At 38.6% G+C, this 27,825-nt stretch overlaps 1 protein-coding gene across 3 annotated transcripts in view; it reads right to left on the minus strand.

Annotated features, from left to right (window-relative positions):
• Nucleotides 1-27,825, minus strand: part of CRPPA (CDP-L-ribitol pyrophosphorylase A) — a 72,577-nt gene that overhangs the window by 34,459 nt on the left and 10,293 nt on the right. For all 3 annotated transcript variants that reach the window (XR_013537196.1, XR_013537195.1, XM_073003261.2), the window contains exons 3-7: nucleotides 15,992-16,141; nucleotides 12,258-12,362; nucleotides 10,014-10,059; nucleotides 5,037-5,134; nucleotides 1,046-1,138 (exon numbers count right to left, since the gene is read on the minus strand). Coding sequence is in view for 1 of the 3 variants with exons in the window: in XM_073003261.2 (XP_072859362.2) it covers nucleotides 1,046-1,138; nucleotides 5,037-5,134; nucleotides 10,014-10,059; nucleotides 12,258-12,362; nucleotides 15,992-16,141 (492 nt within the window). In the remaining 2 variants the exon portion in view is untranslated. The remainder of the gene's footprint in view (nucleotides 1-1,045; nucleotides 1,139-5,036; nucleotides 5,135-10,013; nucleotides 10,060-12,257; nucleotides 12,363-15,991; nucleotides 16,142-27,825) is intronic.

The raw sequence follows: 27,825 nt of genomic DNA on the forward strand, positions 1-27,825 counted from the left end.
GGCTAGAATGTTATTTATACATTTATTTCAGTTATAACTACCTTCGCCCAAGCAAGTCAAGTTGCACACATGTAATAAAAACTAGAACCATTAGCTAACCTGTGTAGGTAAAAATGTCTTTTCAAATATTGTGAGTTTATAAATATAGTAGATCAGCCAGAACCTTTGGGCTTATAAGCAGTAAGGATTTTGTGTGTACAGTGTTATTCTCTGTGGGACAGCTTTATTTAAAATGCGTGCAAAAGAAATGAGTTTGTGAACCTCTCATGGCAAAGACAATGGAATTAAATGGCTAGAATCCTATTAGTTGCACTTGACAATGTAATCAGTGGCAAATTGCTACAAGTTAAAAAGTCAGTATAGGCTTTGCTGTTGTGTACCAAGTTGAATGATAGCAATAACAGGGAAAAACCTTCGTATTGGATGCATCTAGCTGAAAAATGTTTTGACATTTCTACATAATCAATAATCCAAGTATTAAATTGACAGAATTAATGTCCAGATGTAAACACATAGCTCAATTCAACTAATACCTGCAAGGGGGGGGGTTTCATAGTGGACTTTTGACCCATTCAACAAAGCTTGTTTTCAGAGGGATGGCATATCTAAGAGACACTGTAAAGCTTATAATCTTATCTTAGAAATGCAGAACTGGATGGGACCCTATGGATCACTGAATCCAGCCCCCGTCAAAGAGTCACAGTAGAAAACTGAACTCCCAACTTCTGGCTCTGCAACCAGTTACTTAAACATATGGTCCCCAACCTTTTCGACACTGTGGGGGGATACGGGGTGCGTGTGCGGGAGTATGGGGCACCCCTGCACTCACATGCATGGGCAAAGGGGTGATGCTCACTTGCACGGGCACTCTCACAAAGGGCGGGGTGCTCGAGCAGTGCATGCACACACTTGCGCTCATGCGCCAAGGGGCTGTGCACTTGGACATGCAGGGGGGAGTGCGTGCGGGGGGGGCAGGAGATCTGTCTCTGTGGCCCACTGAGCTACCCAGCAGGTTTGAGGGCTGACAGTGACTTTCCATACTTACATTTATGCAAATAAAGTTGTAGCACTGTCTTGATACAACATTTTGTAAGTGATTATCATTTTTGGAAAGAGATCTTGATAAACTCTCAACCACCTGGAAACGGAAAATGAGAAAGTATTAATAAACACACACCCCAACCCGTGTCACTTTGCACGTTTTACAGAACTCATCCCCAAGGGGTCAGTGTGTCATCTACATGGTTGAAAGATTTTAAAATTTTAAAAATTTAACTATTTATACTATAGAACAGAAAAGCCAATATTTCAAACTATATCCAACTACAGAGCCAGAGGCTGCTAAATGCAGACCAAGAGGAATGATTTTATAAAGTTTGGTTTGATCTGACTGATTGTTATTGACCCAGAGAAAAAGGCTTTCACGGCTGGGATCCAATGGTTGTTGTAGGTTTCTTGGGCTGTTTGGCCACTCCAGACAGATGGAGTGGCCATGGGGAGTCCCCTCAGCCCGGTTATAGTGAACTTCTACATGGAACATTTCGAAAAACAGGCCCTGGCTTCGGCACCCTTCGCACCCACAGTCTGGTTCCAATACGTAGATTACACCACGGTGAAGAAAAACTCGAAGAATTGCTAAACCATCTCAATAGCATCCACCCAAATATACAATTCACCATGGAAAAAGAAATAGAGGGCCATCTCCTTTTCTTCGATGTCATGGTCATATGTAAACCTGACCTCCTATTCATTGGAACACAAGGTCTACAGAAAACCCACCCACACAGATTGGTACCTACACAACAACTCCAACCACCACCCACGCCAAAAAAAAAAGGCATAATCAAAACACAGGTAGATCATGTGAATCGGAACTGTGAAGCTCAATTTCTCAGCACCGAACTCAACCATCTGAATTGGACTCTACAGGCAAATGGCTATTCCAGGAATGAAATCACAAGAGCCATCCAACAGAGAAAACAACACCGAACTGAAGAAGAAAAACACTCACCCACAAATGAAGTATTTCTGCCATACATCAAATGGGTCACAGACCACATGGGGAAACTTTTGGAAAAAACAGAACTTACAAATAGTATTTAGGAACACCACACAAATACAACAAATGTTATGGTCAGCAAAGGACAAAAGAGACGCCCTCACCACTGCAGGAGTATACCAGATACCTTGCAGTTGTGGCCAGGTATATATTGGGACCACAAAACACAGCATCCACACCAGAATCAAAGAACATGAGAGGCATTGCAGACTAAAACAACTGGAAGAATCAGCAGTAGCTGAACATGCCCTGAAACAAGCTGGACATGAAATCCTATTTCAAAACACATAAGTACTAGACAACACCAGCAATCGTTATGTTAGACTACACAGGGAAGCCACTGAAATCCACAAACATCAGCACAGCTTCAACAAAAAAAGAAGAAAGTCTAAATCTTAACAAAGCCTGGCTCCCAGCACTGAGAAAAATACAGCCTACAAAAAGGTCAGTGAACTCTACCTAGCCACAAGGACTGATGATCACTGCACACAAAGACTAGCTAACAATACACATCAATCACAGGGACAGATCATCTCCCCCCCTTATCACTACACCCATAACAAAAAACACCACGATCACCATAATCACCCAATCTCCTGAAAAGTACAAAAACCTGATCCCGCAGTTACAAATGCTGTACTCAACTATCCCACACACTACACCAGAACACAGAAAGAGTCCTAACTCCTGTCTTCTGAAGATGCTGGCCACAGAGACTGGTGAAATTTTAGGAAGAAAAACCTCCAGAACATGGCCAAAGAGCCTGAAAAACGTACAACAACCATCTATTATATACATTGGCAATGAACAGTTATGACCAGCTACAAGTTTTCTTATTTCAGTACTGCCCATCTAGTGATGTCCATGTGTAGAATTGCCTCTTGTGTTGTTGGAAAAGAGAGTTTGTGATGACCAGCTTGTTCTCTTGACAAAACTCTATTAGCCTTTGCCCTGCTTTGTTTTGAACTCCAAGGCCAAACTTAACTGTTGTTCCTTTTATCTCTTGACTCCCTACTTTAGCATTCCAGTCCCCTATGATGAGAAGAACATCTTTCTTTGGCCTCAGTTCTAGAAGGTGTTTTAAGTCTTCATAGATTTGGTCAATTTCAGCCTCTTCAACATTGGTGGCTGGTGCATAAACTTGGATTAGTGTGATGTTGAAAGGTCTGTCTTGGATTCATATTGAAATCATTCTATCATCTTTGAGATTGTATCCCAGTACAACTTTTCCCACTCTTTTGTTGACTATGATAGCTACTCCATTTCTTCTACGGGATTCTTGCCCACAATAGCAGATATGATAATCGTCTGAACTTAATTCGCCCATTCCTGTCCATTTTAGTTCACTGATGCCCAGGATGTCGATGTTTATTCTTGCCATCTCCTGTTTGACCACACCCAGCTTACCAAGGTTCATAGATCTTACATTCCAGGTTCCTATGCAGTATTTTTCTTTGCAGCAGAGGACTTTCCTTTCACTTCCAGGCGTGTCCACAGCTGAGTGTCCTTTCGGCTAGGCCTAACCACTTCATTAGCTCTGGAGCTACTTGTACTTGTCCTCCGCTCTTCCTCAGTAGCATGTTGGACACCTTCTGACCTGAGGGGCTCATCTTCCAGCGTCATATCTTTTAGCCTTTGTCAAAGAAATGTATCTTCAGAGCAAATAATGCTAACATGCGCTGGATTATGGAGAAAGCCAGAGAGCTCCAGAAAAACACCTACTTCTGCTTCATTGGCTACCCAAAAGCATCTGACTGTGTGGACCATGGCAAGCTATGTGAAGTTCTTAAAGAAATGGGAGTGCCTGACCACATTATCTACTGAGAAATCTAGATGTGGGACAGGAAGCAACAGTTAGAACTGGATATGGAACAACTGATTGGATCAAAATTGGGGAAGGAGTACGACAAGGCTGTATATTATCTCTCTGCTTATTTAACACATGCAGAATACCTCATGCAAATGGCTGGACTGGATGAATCCCAAGCTGGAATTAAGACTGCCAGAAGAAACATCAAGAACCTCAGATATGCAGATGATACCACTCTGATGGCAGGAAGCGTGGAGGAATTAAAGAACCTCTTAATGAGGGTGAAAGAGGAGAACACAAAAATGGTCTGAAGCTCAACATTGAAAAAACTAAGATCCTGGCCACTGCTCCCCTCACTTCCTGGCAAATAGAAGGGGAAGATATGGGGGCAGTGACAGATTTTACCTTCTTGGGCTCTATGATCACTGCAGATGGTGACAGCAGCCACAAAATTAAAAGACACCTGCTTCTTGGGAGGAAAGCAATGACAAACCTAGACAGCATCTTAAAAAGCAGAGACATGACATTGCCGACAAAGTCAAAGCTATGGTTTTTCCAGTAGCAATGTATGGAAGTGAGAGCTGGACCATAAAGAAGGCTGATCACCGAAGAATTGATGCTTTTGAATTGTGGTGCTGGAGGAGGCTCTTGAGAGTCCCCTGGACTGCAAGGAGAACAAACCTATCCATTCTGAAGGAAATAAACCCGGAGCGCTCATTGGAAGGACAGATCCTGAAGCTGAGGCTCCAATATTTTGGCCATCTCATGAGAAGAGAAAACTCCTGGAAAAACCTCTGATGTTGGGAAAGTGTGAAGGCAAGAGGAGAAGGGGATGACAGGGGACAAGACGGTTGGACAGTGTCATCGAAGCTACCAACATGAATTTGAACCAACTCCGGGAGGTGGTGGAAGACAGGAGGGCCTGGCGTGCTCTGGTCCATGGGGTCACGAAGAGTCAGACACAACTTAACAACTAAACAACAGCAAGTTTTCTGAACAAAGTAAAACAAAAAACAACCTAGGATGCCAATTCAGCCAAAGCTCTAATGATTCTAATTTAATCATTCTTTGACAGAGGCCACTATATTCAGTGGCAGAAAATCAACTTTGTAAATATTTTCATGCTGGAATTCTCTCTGTCTTTTGATACCAGGAATTAGTACTTACTTTCACATGACTCTTCAGTGTTTCATGAAGGAGGAAGCCTACTTGCACAGCATCTTCCTTCATATCAGTGATAAGACAAATTTGTTGTGATACAGTGTCTAATTAATAAAATGTAAAAACAAGAAACAGATTTATTATCGCAATCATTTTTCTAGTAGTTCCTAGTGTACATGCATCGTAGAGAATTTTGGTTCACATGAAAAGACAGCATTTTCTACATTTTCCAAAAGTAAAATTTTACAAAAAGGATCCAGTCAATAAGCACAGATATTATCCCTTGGCAACCCCATAACTCCATCTCAACCTAAGGATTGCTCACATTGTTTTCAGATTTAGCTTCCTCACACTGCTACTACAATCGTACTTGAATCTTAGGCTGGGTTCTGTTTACAGCGAGACACAGCTCCATAATCCATCTCATGCGTGGATTGCTTTGCTGTGTAGTTTTCTTTGCTCTGAGGTCAAAATCAGATTCCAAATTCCAAGTGAGAGCTGCAAAAATATTCCACCAATCAGGATGTCTTGATTCCAACTCTTTTTCCTATTACAGATGTAGCTGAACTAGACTGTGGAATATTTCACATCTTCCACTTTAAGGGACAGATGGAAAAAGTATCAGGTTGTTATAAGTCTGTGCATGATTAAATACCACAGGGTTTTGAGCTACATGATTCTATTAAATGTATGATTTTATAGGTACTTACTTTGTAAAATACGGTATTTGTATATTATAGAGTACAGCAATTATCACTTAGTAATTTTTCTTTATTTATAGAAGCAGGAGATGTTCTAATTGTTAATACGGGGGCTAATGAGACTTGATATCTTTAGCATCATAAAATGGGGCATTAATTTCTATGCAGCCCAAGTTAAAACAAAATGATATTTGAACACCTGCATTCTATTCTTGTTTTGTCAAAACACAGCAACAGAGACAGGACAGGGATAAGAGTCAAATGACAGTCATGTAAAGGAGTGCATTTGTTCAAATACAAAATCACTCAGCCACCCTATAAGGGGTAGCAAGTCCAAGCAGGGCACAAAGTTATTTACTGCTTAAGGGCAGACCTGCTTTGAAGATATCAGTTAGCACCTGACTTTTTAAAGTTTGCTACTATTCAGAAGTCAGAATTCAGGGTAATATAAGTGAAAAAATTTCAGCAATCAAACAAGTGTGCAAATCAGAGCTAGAGTTCTGAAAAATACATTCATTCTTCACTTTTTTGAATGCATATTTAAAGATATACCTAAAAGGCAAACTGAAACTTTAAGGTTAACATGTTTCAACTAGAGGTTCAAAGATATACATGCCCTGGGGGATACGTCCTTAGAGAGATTTTTTTTTCCAGGATGTTTTTATACTACCTAGGTTCTAGCTACCTTTCTCAATGAGTCATCCTAACTGCAGGATGAGGTTTCCATATTTGCAGACTAATAATATGAAAAGGAAAAAAGGCAGACATGCGCCACATTGTCTGTACATCCTGCAAGTTCCTACCTGTTTCATTTATACAGCATTACAATCACTTAATATTAAATGGGTGTTCAATTTTTTTCAACAACATTATTTGTTTGAGAAAGACTTTAAAAAGTATTAAATGCATCATTATATACTAGAAAAGCATTTTCTGAACATAGTCATATGGTTTACATATTGCAATCACATTGCTTAGAATATGAATGATGATCATGTTTTTCTTACCAACATCCGTGCTCTGTTAGCAGAATGGAATGTGTCCTGTATCAATAACTCATTTTGCCTTCAGCAGAAAGCTTTACTTGAGCTGTTCAACAGTATTTAAATTACAGCAGCAGGATAACATTTGTAATAAAGACTACCAACTACTGCTCACAAAATTGAAATAAAATGATAAACTGATTACAATTATTTGTATAGGTCATGCATTTTTATTGTGAGTTGATTAATCACATCAAGAAATAACATATGTAAGTTAATGCTTAATGTATGTATGTATGTATGTATGTATGTATGTATGTATGTATGTATGTATGTATGTATGTATGTATGTACGTACGTATGTGCGTATGTACGTACTGTACGTATAAAGCTTCAAGTATCTACAAAAATGCCTGGTACCCAGTCCGGTATAGTGGATAGAGTAGTGGATTATATATACTCTACTTATAAATACTCATAATGCTTCAAATACAAGATCTTACAGTAATGGTTGTTGTGGGTTTTTCGGGCTTCTTGGCCGTGTTCTGAAGGTGGTTTTTCCTAACATTTTGCCTGTCTCTGTGGCCGGCATCTTCAGAGGACAGCAAACTGTGCTCTGGTGTAGTTTGGCTAGGGCTTGGAGTATTTATGGCTGTGAGTTGGGATGATTAGTGTGTATTGTTGTGGGTGTATTGTTTTCTGTGGATGGGTGATTAGTGTGTTTTGTTGTGGGTGTATTGTTGTGATAAGGAGATTATCTGTCACTGTGGTTGATGGTGGTGATCCCCTTGACACGGCCAAGGAGCCCGAAAAACCCACAACAACCATTAGATGCCGGCCGTGAAAGCCTTCGCAAATAGATCTTACAGTAATCCTTGCAAGCACTACCATGTAAAATAGATAAGTCCTGTCTGAGTAAGTAGACTTGTCCACAAAAGCTCACATTAAAATATAGCAGTTAGTCTTTAAGGTGCCTCACCCAGAGGAGCTGAAAAGTTAAAGAAAACATTGGTTGTGAAATTGCAGAAAGTGATGGCTTGTGTAAGGACACCAATTTATGGCAGAAACAAAATTGAAACCAGTAATTCACAGCCAATGACAGGCTTAGTAATCAAAATCCAGCAAATAAAACAGTCTTTCTGGAATAAAATGAGACAGTTAAACAAACAGGGATCACGGCGTTGGGGGCAGGGTTAGCCAAGGATACTATGTCTGAACCAACCTGAAATCTCACTGTTTCTAACATTTAAGAAAACTGCATGCACAAATATGGTTCAGTGACAGTACTTAATACATTTTTTTAAAATAGTGCTGCCATGTATCCTCCAGATAGAAAGAAAACATTATTTAATCCATAGGATATTTGAAAGGATACGTACATGGTAAAATCCAAGATAATGTTCAGTAATACAGCACCAAAAAAGAAAGAAAAGGAACTATTGCTTCCAGAAGCCTTCGCCACTAGCTGTGTTGGCCAGGATTTCTGGGCTTTGTAGTCCAGAAATATCTGGGGACCCAAGATCGGGTACCACTGTATTAGGACTAGCAATAAATGGATTTATGCTCAGATTTTAATGGATCTATTCTGATTACATTTTTATCTAATTCAATGTATAAACCCCCTATGTATTACAATCTAAGACAACCTGAGTAATCTTTGGGAATATGTAGCACTGATGTTATTTATCATTTCATCTGCACTGAAATGATTCAAATATTTATGAAGAAATGTGTTGGAGAGCAGTTGCTTCACTTTCAGAATCTGCTACTAGATTTGGGGGAGAAACTTGTTTATTTTATAGTAGAAAAACATTGTTAGAAGTTTATGGAAAATCTAATAATTCATTCTGAAGCCCCATGATTATTTTTGTTGTTCACAGATAATGTACAATTTACATTCATATGTGACCAGAAATCTTAACATGGATTAAGAAACAAAAGCACTTTATGACATTCCACTATTTGAACATAGTGTACTATCCAATAATACCTGGGGGGGGGGAGAGAAAAAGGTAAAATAGAAAATGAAAAACATATGTCTGGATATCCAGGTGTGTCTGGATATTTTCAGTTTTTGCTAAGGTGACTAGTAGAACATTTGCCAAGAAATGCACTGACAACGGGGGGTGAGGGTGGAGAGAGAATCAGTATTGTTTTAGAATGGTTTGTTTATGTAAATTAAATTCTGCTTTTTTAGTCTTGGCATTTTTAGCTGATTTAATAGCTAGTGAGCATAAGCTTGTACAGCAACTGTGGGTGGGCCCAACATGTCTGCACAACAATGTTGCATTGTTGAGAGAATATGCCCCTATCCCTGCGTAAACATGTAGTGGTTTTAGCTTATTGCAACCAGCTCTGTATTTGTTATTTGTAAAGGAGTCTTTTATAGATGTATTCTCCAGATTTAAACAATTACAGTTGCTCAGATACCATTTCTCAGTGCACCAGAAATTACAGTTTAGTATGAATTTTAAGTGGATATATAAAGATTTAGGAGTCAGGATCTAATTGTGTGTGTAATTTGCTAAAAAGAACAAATGCACCTTGGTGCTCAAATCTGCATCCATATACTACTGTAATTTCAGCAATACCGATACTGAAAGTCCAGAACAGCAGTCATAAACCTTAAATTGATTGTTTGAATAATAAGGTCAACATGCATTTCAGAAGATGCTGTTCTTCTTTAATGAGCCGGCATAATGGTGACAGGGATGGACTGGGATTTGACAGTTGCAGGTTCAAGTCTCAAACCTGCCATGAAACTCACCAATGACCTTAGAACAGTCATGCTATCTCAGCTTAACCTACTTATCTCTGCATTTTGAGAATAAACCACTTTGAATTCACTGGAAAAGGGTGAGATAATAAAGAATGCATAATTAATAAAAAGATTCTAGCACAATAAGAACTCAAGGGGACCATACTGTATCCACTAATGGCTTCTGGCACCGACTTCCCTCTGTAGGGAAAAAATGTGCATTAATCTCTAATGCTGTCCTATTCTTGCTGCACAGCTTTACTTCCACGAACACACAATAATATGAAACTGGACTCTGTTTATTAACAGATTTTTCTGTTGAATCCAGATTTATGTTGTGCTGTGTTTGTACACACAGAGGCCAGAGCATTGATGCAAATGAATGACATTACTCAGACTTCTCTGAAGACCTTGAAGACATTTGCACCTCTTTACATTTTATCATTCAATTTCAATCAATAATATTTAAATGGCTTGCATATGAATCTGTGATTTCAGCATAGGATTATATAAATTTGCAGACATGAGGACAGATACACACCCTTAATTAAAGAATCAGCTGCATACAGATCCCGTTTGTAGGTCACCTAGAAGACAGATATATATTTGATTAGGTTTTACAGAAGAAAAAAATGTAGAGGAATCCTGGTGAGGCTCTGGCCAAGGGCAATTCTTCACAGTGAACTACTAGAAACAGATGATATTGTTAATTTCTTAATTATACATATTAATGTCATGAGAATTAATGTGATGAGAAAAAATGCTAACAAGCCCTAAGTTCTGACAGTTCTGTATTTGTATTAAGCCAGAATCAATTTTAATACATCATTTTTGACCTTGAAATAATGGTTACATTTGGATTAACCTTAAATCTTCATCCCATTCCTTCTGAAACCATTTACCATTATTCTGCTTCAATGAAACAGTCAATTTATTATTATATTGTTTCATATCTAGGCATTCTAACCTACTATGACAATTATGTAACATGCCATACTCTAGTAAAGCCAGATCTTTCATTTTAGTAACAGACATGCATTCAGAAATTATAATCCTTTGACTCTGTGATTGCAGTTCTCATCTCCAAAATATCTGTGCTGTTGCTAACCTGGAATCTTTCTGGATTAATAAAACAGGTCAATGGAAGTATGACTCCCCAAAATTACAAAATGGAATACAAACACCTAGGTACACCAGAAATTCATATTAGCAAATTAAACCCTTTCTGTTTCCAAAAATAATATTTCCTTTAGGCAAATAACAAAAAGGAAGTAGAAGCTCTTCAAAAATTTAGGTCAGCAGGAAAAGAAGAAAACAAAAAATGGAATGTTTGGAACACAGGGAGAGATAAGAGGCCCTACATCAGAGCCCCTTTTAAAAAATTGCTATTTTTGCTTGCCTTTCATATGATTCATGTCATGGAATCTTGCTAAACCTTTTCCAATGTGTTTGTAAGTCTTTTTCAACAAGGAAGGTTTGGGTTTGTTTGGGTTTTTTTTTGGGGGGGGGATGAAAAATCTGAATTAGGTTTCCCCAGATTGCAATCAATGTATTAAAGGGCAAGAAGATGTACACATGAATTTTGGGGACATTACCTTTCTATATTTCAGAATTTTGTAACCTACTGTACCTACCATATAGTAACTCATAATTTTATTTGTCATTTGGTATCAACACTGAAACATACCAAGAGACATACCTAAAGTGTAATGTGCATATAATAGATGCCACCACCACCACCCCAATTTTATTTTCTTTGTTTTATAATGTTTTGTTTTTTGCACCCATTCTTCAACTTAATCTAAAAGTTTCTATTTGGGGATTTAGGTTACTACTGCTTAAAGGTCCGCCTTGGTTTTTTTTTAAGCATCTAAAGCAGGCTTGTCCAACCTGCGGCCCGAGGGCCGCATGCGGCCCAAGTCGGCTCATAATGCGGCCCAGTGCAATTTTTTATTTTTAAAGAAATTCCAAAGTTTCAAGTTACACTGCCGGTGCTTGCAGCCGGAATGTGGCTGGGGCACGTCACAACGGTAGGGGGGGGAGAGAGGGAAGGTAGGAAGGAGCAGGAGGGGAGGGGAGAGGGGGGCTGCGTGACTGCATTGCGCCATCCCCGTCAATAGGTGGACCTCCTCCCGGCCCCATAAAGCCACCGGAGTCAAAGCTGGCAGCTTCTGCTGTCTGAGATCGCAGCTGCCGGTAAGCGCGCTTGGAGCGGGGCTGCGGCGGACAGTTAGGGCTGCCCCCCCCCATGCGGCCCAAGCCAAATTTATGTGCGGCCCAAACCAAATTTTCATCTTCTAATGTCCAGGGAGGGTGAAAGGGTGGACACCCTGATCTAAAGAAATCTAGCTAGATCTTTCAAACATGCAGAGAATTAGTTGTCTTAAGAAAAATGAAGTAAGGCCAATGGCACAGACAGTACAGCACCTCACAAATTCTGTCATGGACATGCAGCTGGTATTGCTATCGTATCCCGTCACTCATACTCTGGGGTCAATGTTTTTAAAAAGTATGTTATTCTTGAAATCTGTTTTCAACAGATACAAAAACTATCTGGCACTTTTTTGTGTCGTTGAGGGTCGCTCTGCTGAAAAAATACTTTAATAAATGAACAAATATATAATCAGCAATTTTAAGCAATGCAGGCACATAAGCTACATTTAATTGATTTTATACTGGCTCTTATTTCAAAATATTTGATTAAATCTTCTCAGTACAGGGCCATCATCATCTTGCCAAATCCTAAAACTTCTATACAGTACTGTAGACAAAAGATCACACTTACCTTCCATAAGTCAGGGGGGCCTTCAATAAGTTTGGCATTTGTTTTGCTGTATTTTAGAGCAAGATGTAAACATTCTGTTCCAAAATCCAGGTCATAGTCACTACACTGCAGGATGTGTGCAAAAAGAAGAAGAGAATTGTGGAATAAATCTGAATAAAACATGGCATTGTCTATTACTAACTCCTGAATCTTCAGAAATGCATTTTGCAACTGCATACATATTGACTTTGCCCATGCCAGTTGTAGCTGCACCCTTCAGATGACTAACAGGCTTGTGACAAGTGGCTTATCAAGGTATGAGATTGGTGCCAACATTAGGCACAAAGAACTGTGTCCATAGGCCATCTCTGTGTCATCTCAAATGTTTTAGATGCTGCGTAGGTAGATCCTGCACCAGAAAGGAGACCTCATAATGCAACCTATTTTTGCTGCCGTACAGCTGCTGCATCACAACACATGAATTATCCACTGACGACATCAAGCACAAATTATCAAGCACAAATCAGATATACTATACTTAAAATAACAAGCCAAATGGAAATCACTGTGACAAGGTAACATGGACTGCTCCATAAAAATGAAATGTGAAGATATTCAGCTGCAGTAAAAACAGAATCTCTATACTGTACATCTCTGTTTGAATGACAGTCATGTAAGGAGACACAGAACTTTACAAAGTTACTTTTGTTTTAGACCAATGACCCTCAATCTTTGGTATCACATTCCACAAATTACTCCAGAAAACAACCTGAGTTATGACAGAAGCACACACACACAAAAAAGGTCACTTTTTCAGAAGAGGATGTGTCTCGGTTTACAGGCATTCTATTTTTATACTTTTATACTACAGGATAGTGGAGGCAAAGCAGCAGATTACAAGAAACAATGAGTACATAAAGGTACTATAATGAAGGTCACAGATGGATAATCTGTGCTAGTAATTCAGTAGGAGACACCATGCCATATTTTGATAAAGGTATGGAGACCAAAGGGAAATGAATTCTTAGTCAAGGTTACAAAAATCCTGTGTTCCAACTTGACTGTTTCTGGGCTTCATCAATAGAACCACCATCCCTGAACTGCAACTTCCAGAAGCTCTCAGCAAGCATGGTCATTAGCCATGATGGCTGAAGCGTTCTAGATACTGGAATCCAAAATATAATTGTTCCAAGTTCTCATTGAGGTGGAATTAGATAAAAATTGCTCTGCTTCAACAAGTCCCCTGGACTAGTGTTACCACCCATCAAGCCAAATTCTGTTACGTTTCAGGAACCCAGGATTAGGGAGAAGTGGAAAAATGCATTTTGCCTTCTCAAAATGCAAGGTCCACATTATTATTCACGCTTAGCTGCCAGCATGCTATGCTTTTAAGTCATAGAATATACATGAAAAGAAAATGCACCACACAAAAAGCCAAGCATGAACAAGAGGAAGCTATTTTATATATGATCTAGTGACTTAGATGTTAAAGAAGCTGCAGCAATTGCACGGATTTTACATTTCACAAGCTCACTAGAGCATAACATCAAGCGATATTTGAACAAATATTTTAAATTGTAGTTTAAACATTGCAAGAATTCAAACAGCTAAGGCTGAATAGTCAACAATCACTCACAAGGTATCAAATGGTTTTGTAACACACTACAGGTATCAAAACATAATAAACTTTGAGAAAGTGGGCTTTACATAACTTTGTTATATACAATAATTTAAAAAGCTTAATAAAACAGATCCTTGAAAGCTCATGTTTTTCAAAAGTCAAGGAGTGAAGGCTCTGTGTGGTCATCCTGTATATATAATTATTCCATTAGTAAAGTGACCCCTTTTCTCTTTCCCAATTTTGCGTAGTCTTTAAAATTTTCCACACAATGCCCTAATTATAGAAGCTTCAAACTATATCCTGAATCCACCATTATGCCAAAGACATAATCAAGTGCAGAGCTATCCAGGATAGTCACGTTCACTCAGACCACCAATCTTGTTTCAGATTTTGAATAAATTAAAACACTGCTGAACTAAAATCTCATGAAAATTATTAATCAAAACTGTGGAAGACTTGTTTAGACTCTGCCTTCCTGCAACAAAATGAGGTGGGCAGATGGCATATTCCTCCTTCCTGCTTATGTTTTGTGGGAAGCTAGTATGAATGAGGATTGCCATGCATGGACATTTCAAGCGGATGAAATATCTATCCTTGGTTAGAAAAGTCCAAACAATTTTTTTAGCTTGCTTCCTCCTCTTTTGTGCCAGGCCAGTGTATAGTCAGAGGAAACATTTACTAAAATAGAACTTTAAAGTATGAGGAGCAATCAAGTTTGTTCATTTGCTGCCTGAGAGAAGTTTAATGTGGCTGCACACCAAAAACATGTTGTAGAATGGATGGGGGGGGGGGGGGTAGAATTGTAAGCCAATTAATTTTTCATTATGATCAAACACAGTCTACAGTTACTTGGGAAGTTATCCTAGTTTCATGTAGAAACTGGATTAATAAGTAAAAGCCATGTCTCATTCCATTTCGGTTCTAGCTCAATGCGCTGAACTTCTTTTTAAAGAGAATCCATGGGTTTAGATAAGGAAAGAACTCTAAATCCCAAGATTCAAGAAACAAGCAGTTTTGAGTGATTACTGTGTAAGGTAGCCTAAATCAAACCATAATCTGCAAGACAGGAACTAAGCAAGTATGAGAGTACTGTTACTGCTTTGTAGACTAGATACTCAAAGGCAAATACTATAGGCAAAATAATGAGAAGGTAGTCAGAATTCTATTGCTTACATCTGCTGGCCTAAGTTAAATAGTGTAAACTGCTGTGGCAATCTGTTGTAAGATAAGAAGTTGAAGCTTGCAGTTTGTGCCTTGGTGCATGGCAAGTGCTGACTTCACTAGGGATAATTCACAACTAGAATATACCAATTTGAATGAATGGAATTTACAGAGGAATTGACTCACTAAATCCCCAATGATGCAGTGGGCTTAATCTAGTGCAATTTACTACACTAAGCAGCAGGATTTCAGCCATTGTGTGTTATGTGCTATCAAGTACAAATTTGTGTACTGTATATGGTTCTTGTGGGGCTTTCAAGGTAATTGGGATATTTAAGGAGTAATTTTACTAATTCCTCCCCCTCCCCCATTTAGTTTCCATGGCCCAGCTGCAATTCAAATTCAGGTCTACTGACCCCTAGGCCACCACCTGAATATCAAGGAACATTACCAGATCTCAATCATAAACTGAGACCAGAGGGGAATTTTTTTTAACAATTATGACTGCGGCAGAACTACACAACTCTTATGTTGATAATGAAGACATTTAAATAGTGAAATATGTTTTTTACCTTGGTTCAATCACTAATCAAATGTAGAGTGCAGCCAAGAAATCAGAAGACTGAGGCTTTGAAGGGCAGAAATGAAGCAACTAGAAAAGATCAAGTGTTAAGGATGTGTCACTGGAGACCAAGACCAAGATCATCCACACTACTGCATACCTGATCACCATGTATGATTGTGAAAGTTGGACAGTAAACAAAGTTAAGAGGAAAACAATTGATTTATTTGAAATACGGTGGTGGTGGAGAGCTTTGCAGATACTCTGGACTGCCAAAAAGATATAAAATACGTAGTGGATATGTCCTAGTTTCTTTCTTCTCAGGAAACAGGCAGATTGGTTGTCTTGTAGGGTACACTGAAAGGTGAAACGGTGAGTGGTGATGATGGGAGATTATGCCAGAATTCTTACCTGATGATATGCTTGATGGATTATATCAAATAAGAAAGCCTGAGGCATTTCACTTGCTCTGTATTTGGCACGATCTAGCGAATGGTCTAAACATCCATCTGCAGAGGAAGCAATAACAGTAGAAACAAGAGGACGGACTGCTCCTGCTGCCTGGAAAACAAAAAAAAAATTCTTTTAAACACAGATTTATGTGTTTACCTTAGTTAATCTTTGCTTAAAGAACAAGTCTAAACAAATTAAAGGCTTTGACTTCCACATCTACTGCTAGCCTGATCTAGAGAGATGCTGAACTCCCCATGGGATATGCTGTACATCCTATTCCAAATTACTTCAGTGAAAGAAGTTGAGCACTACAGAAAACAATTACATTCAGACCAATGGAGATAAAATACTTGTAGTAAGCAGAAAAATTAATAAAAATGAACATTAAACCCCTTTTTCAATGGATGTGGAGAAGAAGATAAGCACAAAATGTCCATGTTTGTGAAAAATTACAGTACATATTCCAATTGTATTTAAGGATTTACTCAATATGAAGAAGAAATCTGCTTCATTACAGGAATCACATAACTCCACTGGCTGCTAATCTGTTTCTAAGCACAATTCAAAGTGTAGTGTGTACCGCTCAGAGTGGTATAAATATACCAGATGGGCGGGATATAAATCAAATAAATAAATAAATAAATAAATAAATAAATAAATAAATAAATAAATAAATAAATAGTTTTTAACCTAAAAAATCCCTAAACAGCTTGGGTCCAAGCTATCTCAAGAATTGTTGATTAGCCTTCTTGGGTGTTATGGTCATCAGGGAGGCCTTTCTTTCTGTCCTACCACCTTCATAGGTGTGTTTGGTAATGATAGGAAAGGGCCTTCTCTGTCGCTGCTCCCTGACTCTGAAACTCATTCCCCCAGGAGGCTAGACTGGTCCCACCTTTGCTGTCCTTCCACAGGCAGGCAAAGACCTTTCTCTTCAGGCAGCCTTACCCTTAGTGACTGGCTGTCTGAGAGAGATTGTTGAATTGCTCTGCCTTGTTGCCTTTGGGTGCATATTTGGTGTTGACTTTGTTAATAGTTTTTAGTGTGGTACTGTTTGAATTTTTATTTTTATTTTTGTATACTTACTCTCTTTAGCTTTTAAATATTGTTTTTTAATTATGTAAACTGCCTCCGTCCCCTTTAAGGAGAAAGATGGGGTAAAAACATTTTAAATAAATGAAATATGATGAATAAAAGAGGCTGAAGAACCAGCTGAACATACAGTCAACCCTTGACTTACGAACGTCCCTACAATTTACGGTCGAGGCTCCATTCGCAATGACATTTTTGTGAATGGAGCCATTCGTCCCTTTCTCCCTGCCTTTTTGCCTTCGGAGCTCTCAAAGGGCTTCCTCCGATGTCGGGGGGGGAAGTCCTTTGAGTGCTCCGAAGGTACTGTAATTTTTTGAAATGCTGGAACGGATTAATTCCGTTCCCATGCATTTCAGTGAAAAATGGTACTTCGACTTACAAACTTTTCGAGGTACGAATGCTGGTGCAAAACAGATTAAGTTTGTAAGTTGAGGTACCACTCGTGGCGCAGTGGTTAAAACGCTGTACTGCAGTTAAAACTGTGCTCACGACCTGGGGTTCAAATCCCAGGTAGCCGGCTCAAGGTTGACTCAGCCTTCCATCCTTCCGAGGTCGGTAAAATGAGTACCCAGCTTGCTGGGGGGGGCAATGTGTAGCCTGTATAATTAAAATTGTAAACCGCCCGGAGAGTGCTTGTAGCGCTATGGGGCGGTATATAAGTCCAATAAATAAATAAATATAAATAAATAGTGGCAGAAATCCAGTTTAGTTTAATTTAAAATCTTTAGTTTAGTTTAATTAAAATTTAATTTAAATTTTCGATTTGTTTGTTCGTTCTATATTGTGCAGCCACAGACCCAAATTTAATTTAAATTTAAAACATCCTAAACCCCTTCAGGTTTCAAGAATCTCAAGAGATCCCTTTTGCCCTCTCGACAACTTTGGGAGCCTTGGGACAGCGGAAAGGAGCTTTTAATATCAGAAAAATGCTACCAGTGAGCCCACAGTCTGGGTGTAACAGTCATCTAGACCAGGGGTCCCCAACCTTTTTCACCCCATGGACTGGCTGGGGAAGGCAAGGCACCCCCATGCTGGTGCGCATGCACAAATGAGCGTGCTTGCGCACTCACTCACTCCCATGCATGAACAGCAGTGCGGTGCTTATGTGGGCGTGCGCACGCTAGTGCACATGCACAAATGATGGTGTGGTGCTTGTGCAGGCACACGCGCTCATGTACGTGTGCGAACAGTGCAGCCATTTGCACATGCACACAAGCGAGCCATTTGCACATATGCACAAGCACCGCACCACTATCCGCATATGCGCACGAGCACGCGTGCAGGCACAAACAGCCTTTGCGGGGGTGAGTGCATTTGGGGGTGGGGCAGATCTGTCTTTGCGGCCCAGTCTGCTCAGGCCATGGACCGGCACCAGGCCGCGGACCAGGGGTTGACAACCTCTGATCTAGACAAGGTTTTGCCTACCTCATGTTCTTAAACTGCGAATTATGAGACCATCTACTAATAAGGTCCACACATTAGCTAACGACAATGAGAGGGTGCAAAATTGTGTTCTGGGGGATACAACTCCAAGAACAGCTTGTAATGACAGTAGATAAATCTAATCATACAATGCCATGATGATGTCATTTAAATTTAAATGGGTTAAAATAATTTTTATCACTTTTATCCAAGTTATTCCTATATAATGCTCAATTGGACAGCTAGGAATGGCTGGCAGAACTTTCTTCAGTACAGACTCCCACAATATAGTGAGCATGACAGCAATGGATACCTATAACTACAAATGGCAATGAATGCTGTCTGGGTGCACAGGCTACACAAACACAACTTACAGCCAAAATTTATTTTGTGAAACAAAGAACTATAGCCAGAGAGAGAAGCGGTGCCCTTTTTATCCAAACATGCAGTAATCTTCAAATATCCCTGAAAACTCCTAGACACCACCACCCTAAAACAAGAGATCATGTCCTACAGTAATAACAAGACTTCCATAGACAAACATATCAGAATATTCCAAACTGCAATTCAGTACAATCTAAAAGAAATAATCAGAAACCACCACAGGGACTACTCATAGGAGTCGTCATGGCTGTCTCTAGTACCAGGAGTGGTAATTTTAGTGTGTTGCTGCTGACCCTTATGGCAAGCTACTAAATCCAAAGACTAGAGTGGTCTCTAGCTTGTACCGAGTTTCTTAGCCCCAGAATGAACCCATTTGACCTAAGAAGAACTATACAATGCTTTCTTTAACTTGTTGGAACAACAATAGTCCATTCTAGATTTAAAATCTGGCTCTTGTTTGATTCAAACCTACCTGTCAGCTTTCACATGTTACCTTTCAATTTATCCATCCTCATTACAACATCCAATATTAGTCTAGGCTCCTTAAAAAAATTCCAGAATATACCCGGTTGTTCTCCCTTTAACAAGGCTCCCACCCACAAACTCCCCAACCTTGGGCCTCCAGATGTTCTTGGACTTCAACTCCCAGAAATCCTGGCCAGCAGAGGTGGTGGTGAAGGCTTCTGGTAGTCCAAGAACATCTGGGGGACTCAAGGCTGGGGACCACTGGTCTACAGCAGTAGTGGGCAACTCTGGCCTTTTAGATGTTTCTGACCCCCAACTCCCAAGCAGCAGGTGATTCTGTTTCAGCCCTTTCCTTGCCAATTCCCCTTCTCTTAACTTTTTGCACTTGGTGGAAGCTTGTTGGTGGAATAAACAACAGTGTGACATTGAAAAGAACACCTACTCCAGTATATCTCTGGGTTCTACACATACACAGTCACTTAGATGATCCTCTTCTTGCCCAGCAGACGTAGCTCAACACACTGATAGTATTGCTCTGTAAATCAATATAATTGTCTTCTCCTAATTAGCAAAAACGTTTTCCATATGGTGCTGCACTGAACAAAAATTACATCATTGAAGCAACTTCCATTAGTGAGTATCCATAGCCATATGTGCTTTATAAACTAAAGCAGAATTAATTATATGATTGCCACAGGTAAGAACACGCATTTCTATTCAGACTTCTATGCTCTTGCCAACTATATCTCTAGTAATCAACATGCTTTAGCCACAAACTGTAATTACCACTTGTGTTACCAGAATTGTCTTAAAAGAATGCTTATTCTAAGTTTACAGAATACCCCCTTCAAAGATGAAGCTACCCCTGGCAATTACGAGATTACAATATTTCAACTATTTCTAAAAATATATCAAGTTTTTGTATATTTGAACATGAAATTGCTAATACATTAAGCTACTCTTTTAAACTGAGTTTAAAAGAATTCCTTTAATTTAATAGCCTGCAAACTGAAGACTAGACCAACCAACTTTTATACATTTCTGCTTCTTTATTATGAAATCCATGGCTGATACTTTCATTATGCTTTTGCAAGAACTCATTTATTCTGTGAAGAACCTGGTATGCATAAGATATTGTCTAGTGCTCCACAGAGTTGTCACGTCCATAGGGAACATATGGGTGGGGTTTACTCCACTTGCTTCATGTCTTAGTACTGCTCAGAACATTGATCACCATTATGAAGGGAAAGCACTTTCAAACACTCAACAGGATTATTGCTTACAAAGACTCTTGTATGAACAACTCAAGTTGAAGTACTTGAGCACATTAAAGCAATAGACATAAGCAACAAACTGAAAATTAAAATACACATTCATAGAACTGATGGATAGCTCAGTGGCTTAGGCATCTGGCTGTGGAGCCAGCGGTTGGGGGTTTCATTCCCCACTGTGCCTCCTTCATTTCTATCAGACCCTCAACATTCAGAACAGACAACATGGAATTATAGTTATGCTTATCCAGCATGCTTTCAGTCAGATTTAGGACCAAAGCAAATGAAATATTAAAGTGAGGCAGAAATAAAATGCAGAATTAAATATAATCAGTTACAAAAGTCTCCCAAATCTTGGTAATATAATGGAAAAGCCTAAGATATTTTTATCTATAATTACCGCACTTTTTGGTTTCCTTTGACATACGGGAACACAAGTCTTTTTAACAAAAAATGTAGAAAGGTAAACATATATCCCCTCTTAGCAAAACGCTCAAGACTACTTCCCAGGATAAAACACTTGATATACTGAAAATTCACTTTAGTAGGAGGCACTGAGTAGCACCAAACAAGTTCTTGGCGTGGATCCAGATACAACAAACCCATTGAAATCTGAGTTATTAGGCATGGATTTGATGGTCTACTTCCAGCGTGATATGATCTGCACCTAACCTTTATGTATTTAAATTCAGATGCCTATTTTAGGTAGTATCTGTTTTTCACATCTCAAACAAAGACTAGCGTCAAAGATACCCTCACAGCCCTTCTCCAATTCAGGTCAATAATCAGGCCAAAAAGGGTAGCTGGCTTTCCTTACTCTGCTCCTGCTCCTGGCTATTCTTCCTCATTTTTTTGTTAACCTGAAAACAAAAAACAGAACCAGAAGCAAAGGTATTTCTTCCTCCTTTTTAACTTGACACATTCTATAACAATATCAACAAAGAAAGAATAGCGGCCCTTAGGACTTGGAATCTTCCCAAGAGAAGTAGCAAAACACTCAAGATTACTTGCCAAGGTTAAATACTTAAGATATTGGAAATTTACTTTAGGAGGAGGGAGGAAAGCACTGTGGTGAAGTAGACTTCAGTATTCTGCTACAAGAGAATTAACTTTGTCCTTCTATGTTTTTCTCAAAGAGTCATCTTCTCTGTTTCACAAAAGCAGAACAATTAAAGATAAGTGTATATTGGCACATTTGAAACCTACTTTTTCAAATTTAGAGAATATTCACAGGTCAAATTATGTATGGATGCATCTTCAGTGCCGAGTGAAAACTGCCTTTCTACAAGCCTGATTAGAGCAAATGCTTGGCTGAGCCAACTGAGAAACCATTGCGTTTATCAAAACACAGATGAGTGTCACAAGAGTAACTTCAGGAATGAAGGCAAGAGAATAATCTTGTAAAGTACTCAGCACAAAATAACAGAATGAAGGCCAGAGATGTTCCAGAATATGGATGACTGGTTGAGAAATTAACAGAAAAGCTCAGTTGTTAGATGCATTACTGAAGGGTTGTCTGAGAAAGGTGGGGGAAATGAAACAATAACACTTTGTACTTGTTATCATTCATAAATCATAAGCATTAGTGTTAAGACATGGACCTACTTTGTTTTCCCTGTATTTTGTACAATAAAAGATAAGCTTGTGAGCAACTGCAAGTCAACAGTCCACATTGTCAAATTAATTCTATGAATACAAGCAAGCTGAACGGTTGTTCACTAAAGTGACACTTACTGTATTGAAAGACAGCAAAATCCACATTCTCAAATTCTTTAATTTCAGAATTAATTAACTACTGAACCTACATAAACATGTCTATGGGAATAGGAAAAAATGTAATGAGACAATGAAAAAGAAGTTTAACATAATTTTGAATCAGGGGAATGTAAATTACAGCATATCTGAAAGGTTGGATACTCAACTGGAGTAGGCTGGTTGTACAGCCTTCTTGAATGAGGATGCTGGGAAGAAAGATCTAACATGTTCGTTCTTAAATTCAAAATGGGTGGACTATCAGAAACATAATTCAGGCAGCTTCCAATATATTAAGCCGACATTAATAACAAGAATTATGCTTAACAAGAGCAGTGGTCACGTTCCAATGGAATGAGATGCCAAACTTCTGGGGAAATGTGGGTTATTGTTCACAGATTTATTCTTTATGAACACAGCCCTTTAAGAATCTAGCTCTGCTCCTCCCATCAATAAAACTAGCTAAACTATCTGGAAATCAAAAGCTCAGCATGCCACCAACGTGGAGTTCTTGCTTTGTTGTTTCAAACAAACAGATCAGAATCATAAACCTTATATGCAGTGCAATAAGCTAGCTGTCTTGGTTCAGATGTTATCTGTTTTCTGGTAAAATGAGCTGCTCTTGATGGTGTAAAAAGCCAAACATAAGCAATGTAAGCTCTTCAGAGACTTTATTATATTAAGTAGTATATAAATAAGCATAAGTATATAAATAAATACAAATAAGTTGAAACTAAAAGGATAATATATATAGTGGCATTTAACTTGTGAAAAGAATACGCCAACAAATATGGAAAATGAAACAACAGCCCACAGGACAGAAAAATTAAATATACATGCCAGTCCCCAAGAAAGGCAATGTTTTTACTAATTCCTTCCCCCCCCCCCACTGAGTTTCCATGACCAAGTTGGGATTCAAACCCAGGTCTCCTGAGCCCTAGTCCATCATTTGCAAAAGCAAGTAACATTACCAGATCTCATTCATAAACTGAGACTACGGGGGATTTTTTCCCCCAATGAGCACGACTACATTCAAATGTCCAAGAAAGGACATACCAAGTCATGCAGTAACATTGCTGTAATTCCCAAGCAAGCCATGTGGTGTTCATGATGTTACAACAAAGACATTTATGGAGTAAGAAATGCCTGATGTTCAAGCTGGGTTCCAAAAAGGGAGAGGCACTTGAGATTATATTGCAAATATCTGCTGGCTGCAGAAGAGTACTAAAGAATTTCAGAAAAAAAGATCAGTGTATGCTTTATAGAGTACAGAAACACCTCTATGTGGATCATGAGAAAGTATGGGTAGTTTTGAAAGAAATGGATGCCCCTCAGCACTTGACTGTCCTGACATGTAACCTCTTTTGTGGACAAAAAACTATCATTAGGTCAGAATATGGAGAGACAGAACCGTTTCCTATTGGCAAAGCTTTCAGACAAGAGTGTATTTCATCCCCTCATCTGTTCAATCTGTACGGAGAAGGTATCATACGGAAAATCTGACTAGATTCACATGAAGGAAGAGTGAAAATGGATGGAAGAAACATCAATAAGTTAAGATATGCAGATGACAATGTCTTACTGGTAGAAAGCAGCAAAGACTTGAAAAAACTTTTAGTGAAAGCAAAAGAAGAAAGAGCCAAAGCAGGACTTCAGTTGACCATTAAGAAGACAAAAATCACGACTGCAGAAGAATTATACAACTTTAATACTGACAATGAAGAAAGAGTGAATGATTTTATATGCCTTGGTTCAATCATCAATCCAATGGAGAGTGCAGCCAAGAAAATAAGAATGTAAAACATTCCAGTTAAAGCAGCATCTTATTTTTTTGTCTGCAAAAATATTTGCATGCATGAAAAAAGTTTCACACCTGTACAGGCACTATCTGAACTGAACTGCTTGCTTCTTACACATTCAGCTAAGCTCTTTTATTGGGACAATTGCCGGGCTGCATCAACTATGCCAGAGAAGTGTCATGAATTCCAGCAGTACAGCTAGGAACTAGACCACACACTGAAGTTGAGCCTAGCAAACGATGTGAAACTGTGTGGCACAGTGTTAGTTTTTCCCCAATATGGTCTTCAGTGTAAGCCCCACCTTTGTTTCCAGGGCTCAGTTTAAAGGCTACTGGATTGGATATGTTAATTGTTAACAATGGTAATTATTCCTATTTCATGGTTTCAGTATAGTTTAAAACAAAATGCAATGAAATTTTCTTTAGACTTACTAAGGAAGACCGAAGAAGCAATGGATGGAGCAGGAAAGGAAGCCACAGTTTGCACGGCTCTGAATGATAGGACCTTTTGGCAGTCACTAATTCATAGGCCCATCATAGATCAGAAATTACTTGAGTCAACTGCAGAACTGTGATTCTAAAGTTTCTATATAGTGGCTGAAATCCAGTTGCAGAATTCCATATATGAAGCAGGAATGATGTCATCAGCCATGGCAAATCACTGCTAATGAAAGGTTTCCTTTAGCGATCATAGGTGACTTTGTCGCACTGTATATGAGTGCACCTTAAAATTGCCAACTAGCCTTTAATTAGTGGCAATTAGCATAGAGCTGCATACCAGAATTTCACTGTGTTATCTGCCACTGTGTTCATGGCAGATAGCAAGTTTCACACTAAATAGACATAAGCAAACTGAGGATTTGTGTTCAATGTTGCATTCTTTTCTAAAGATGAATTCTTTCTTCAATCCTATGGGTCTGAAGACATTAGTTCCCAATTTTCTAATTTGCTCAGATTGTAGGTTAAATTTTTTTTCTTCCAGTTCTTCCTTTTAAAAGTGCTTAGGTTTACCGCCCCAAAAACACTAGACACACAAAGAACCTTTTGTACAATGCTTTCTTACTATACAGTACTAAGCTTCAGAAATACAATTTTCTGTAAATACTACCTGCTACCAATGATTCATAACCTGTTTTAAAAAAAAGGCAAAAGTATGAAAAAGGGGTTTCAGTACATAAACTCTATTAGGAAGAGTTTCATTATCTTTTTAAAAGAACCATTTAGGAATTTCAAATTTGCAACTCTGCAATGAACATCATCAGCATTCTTGTGACATACAGTAAGTTAAGCAAAAAAAAGCCAAAAATGTAAGAAATGTTTCTTATATACTGTGAATAATTTAAAAGCAGTATCATTTCAATAATCTGTTTTTCAGCAGCTTAATTTGAAATAATCACAGTTTTAAAACTGTATAGTATATAGTGTTCCATGAGTTATTAATCATAGGAAAGTTCTCCAAACTGCCTAAAGGGAAGCAATATTTTACTAATGAGCACTGTAGTGAAATATCTAAAATTTGAAGAAAGCCAGGAACAGGATCTAAAGACTGCACCAGAGCTCAACTGCCCACAGATTGCTAGCTTTCTGCCCAAAGGCAAAATATTTTTTTTTAAAAAATCAATAAATAAAAAATTAAAGAATGTTTAAGAAAACATTACTAGAAGGCTCAAAGCATACCTGAAAATTTACTGCAAGAGAAAGACTGCATAGTAAGGTTTGAGAAAGAAACCAAACCTCCCAAGAATTTTGCCTGGGACCATACTGAACGTCTAGTTGAAATTAAAATGAAAGAAGAGCAGTTCTGTTTCTCCAGCAGTTGACAAAAAAAGAAAGAAAGAAAGAAATCTCTCGCTCTTACTACAAGGCAGTTTGCTTAGTTTATTTTGAGATAACAAGCTTCTACATGCATGTGCAAGTACAGTAGCTCATTTTACAAGAACACTGAGGCAAACTGGAAATCAGAAAGGTGCATGACTTAAGGCTGTTGATCATTTAAGTTACTGACTTGGATGTCTCAATGAAATGACATGCACTAACTGAATTAGGAATGTTTTCAAATGGTCCCTGGTGTCACCATGTATGGCTCCAGGGAACTTTTTTTTAAGCCATGGCTTAAAAAAAACAGGATGCAAAAGCAAAACTTGATTCTAAAGGATGTCTGACCACACACATAGAATGTAAAAGAATCCTACTGGAATAGGTCCATTTAATCAATGGGGATTTGATGAGTCAACTCCTACACATGGTCCAGTGATTTAAATGGGACTACATAGTTAACTGTGACTTACTATTGGACCAATGGTACTTATAGAGGAGTTGACTCACTAAAATTCTATTGTAGTAAATCACACTAATCTAGTGTGATTTACGACACTAAGCAACATGATTTTGGCGAATAGGTGCATTTCTTCATCAATGTCGTTTCCATCTAATGTACTTTGTTATGTGACTGGGTTTTGGAATAAAATGCAGGCTTAATATGGAGCTCTGCTTGCCAATGCATGTTTCTCCTTAAGGAAAGTTACTTGGCATGTTTGATAAGCAATTTTGCATTAGTGTGTCATTATGTTAGTTTAAGAGTCACACCACTCACAGATTAAGTTCATCAAATCTTCAGGCTTTCCAGAGTATGTCCATCCTCCCTTTTTTTTACACACTTCAATGTAACATATTGCATAACATAGAACATAAACATTTTCTGTGCACTTACAACACAAAATGAAGTGAAACCAAAGCTGTTACAGATCCCTTTATTGAGGCAATATACATATGATACTATATCTTTTGCTGTTTTTAGTTCCTGATTTGCTGTTACCTTGGAAATAGAGGGCTGTTAGTACTTAATCATAGAATCACAGAAAAGTGAAATTGGAAGGGGTCTACAAGACCATCATGTCCAACCCCCTGCTCAATGCAGGAATACAATCTAGCAATCAATACTATCCCCATCAACTAGTTCACTGCATAAACAAAACACAGGACGATTCTAACCATGGTCAATGGAAGACCTTGAGTTGCCATAGCATAACATGAATTAGAGAAGGTTTTTTAAATGATGAGCACATTGTCCTGCAGGACAATCAGACATGATTAGCCTTCTCCTAATACAGCACATGAAAACCATTTTCTAAAGCACCAGCACACAAACTGAAAAGCGTAACTCCAGCAAAGATGGGGGAGGGGGGGAAGAAGACCACACAACTCAAACGGGTGGAAGTCATTGATCAAAACTATGAGTTCATATAAATAAACAATGTCTTACCCTTTCTGTTTCAAAATTAATATAAACCCATGTCTCTTATTTATCTATCTGTTGAGCCATTGTAAAAATATCAGCTATACTTCCCCTTTAACCTCAATTTCTAGTTATAAGGACAAAATGTGATTTGTCAATAAAATAGGACAACATTTGTGATCCTGCAATAGTATGGAACCAATATGCTCTGAGAGTGTGGTCTAATGGACAGAGTGATGAGCCAGGACTTAAGAAAGCGAGGTTTAAATCCCTGGAAATTCACTGTAAGATTACCATGTTAAAGCTACTTTTTAAACATTTCAGTGACTATAAACTCCCTTTTACGGTCAATATGAATTGACACAGGTAACAACAA

This window comes from Pogona vitticeps, chromosome 6 (assembly GCF_051106095.1).
Source record: "Pogona vitticeps strain Pit_001003342236 chromosome 6, PviZW2.1, whole genome shotgun sequence".
In the NCBI taxonomy this organism is placed as follows: domain Eukaryota; kingdom Metazoa; phylum Chordata; class Lepidosauria; order Squamata; family Agamidae; genus Pogona; species Pogona vitticeps.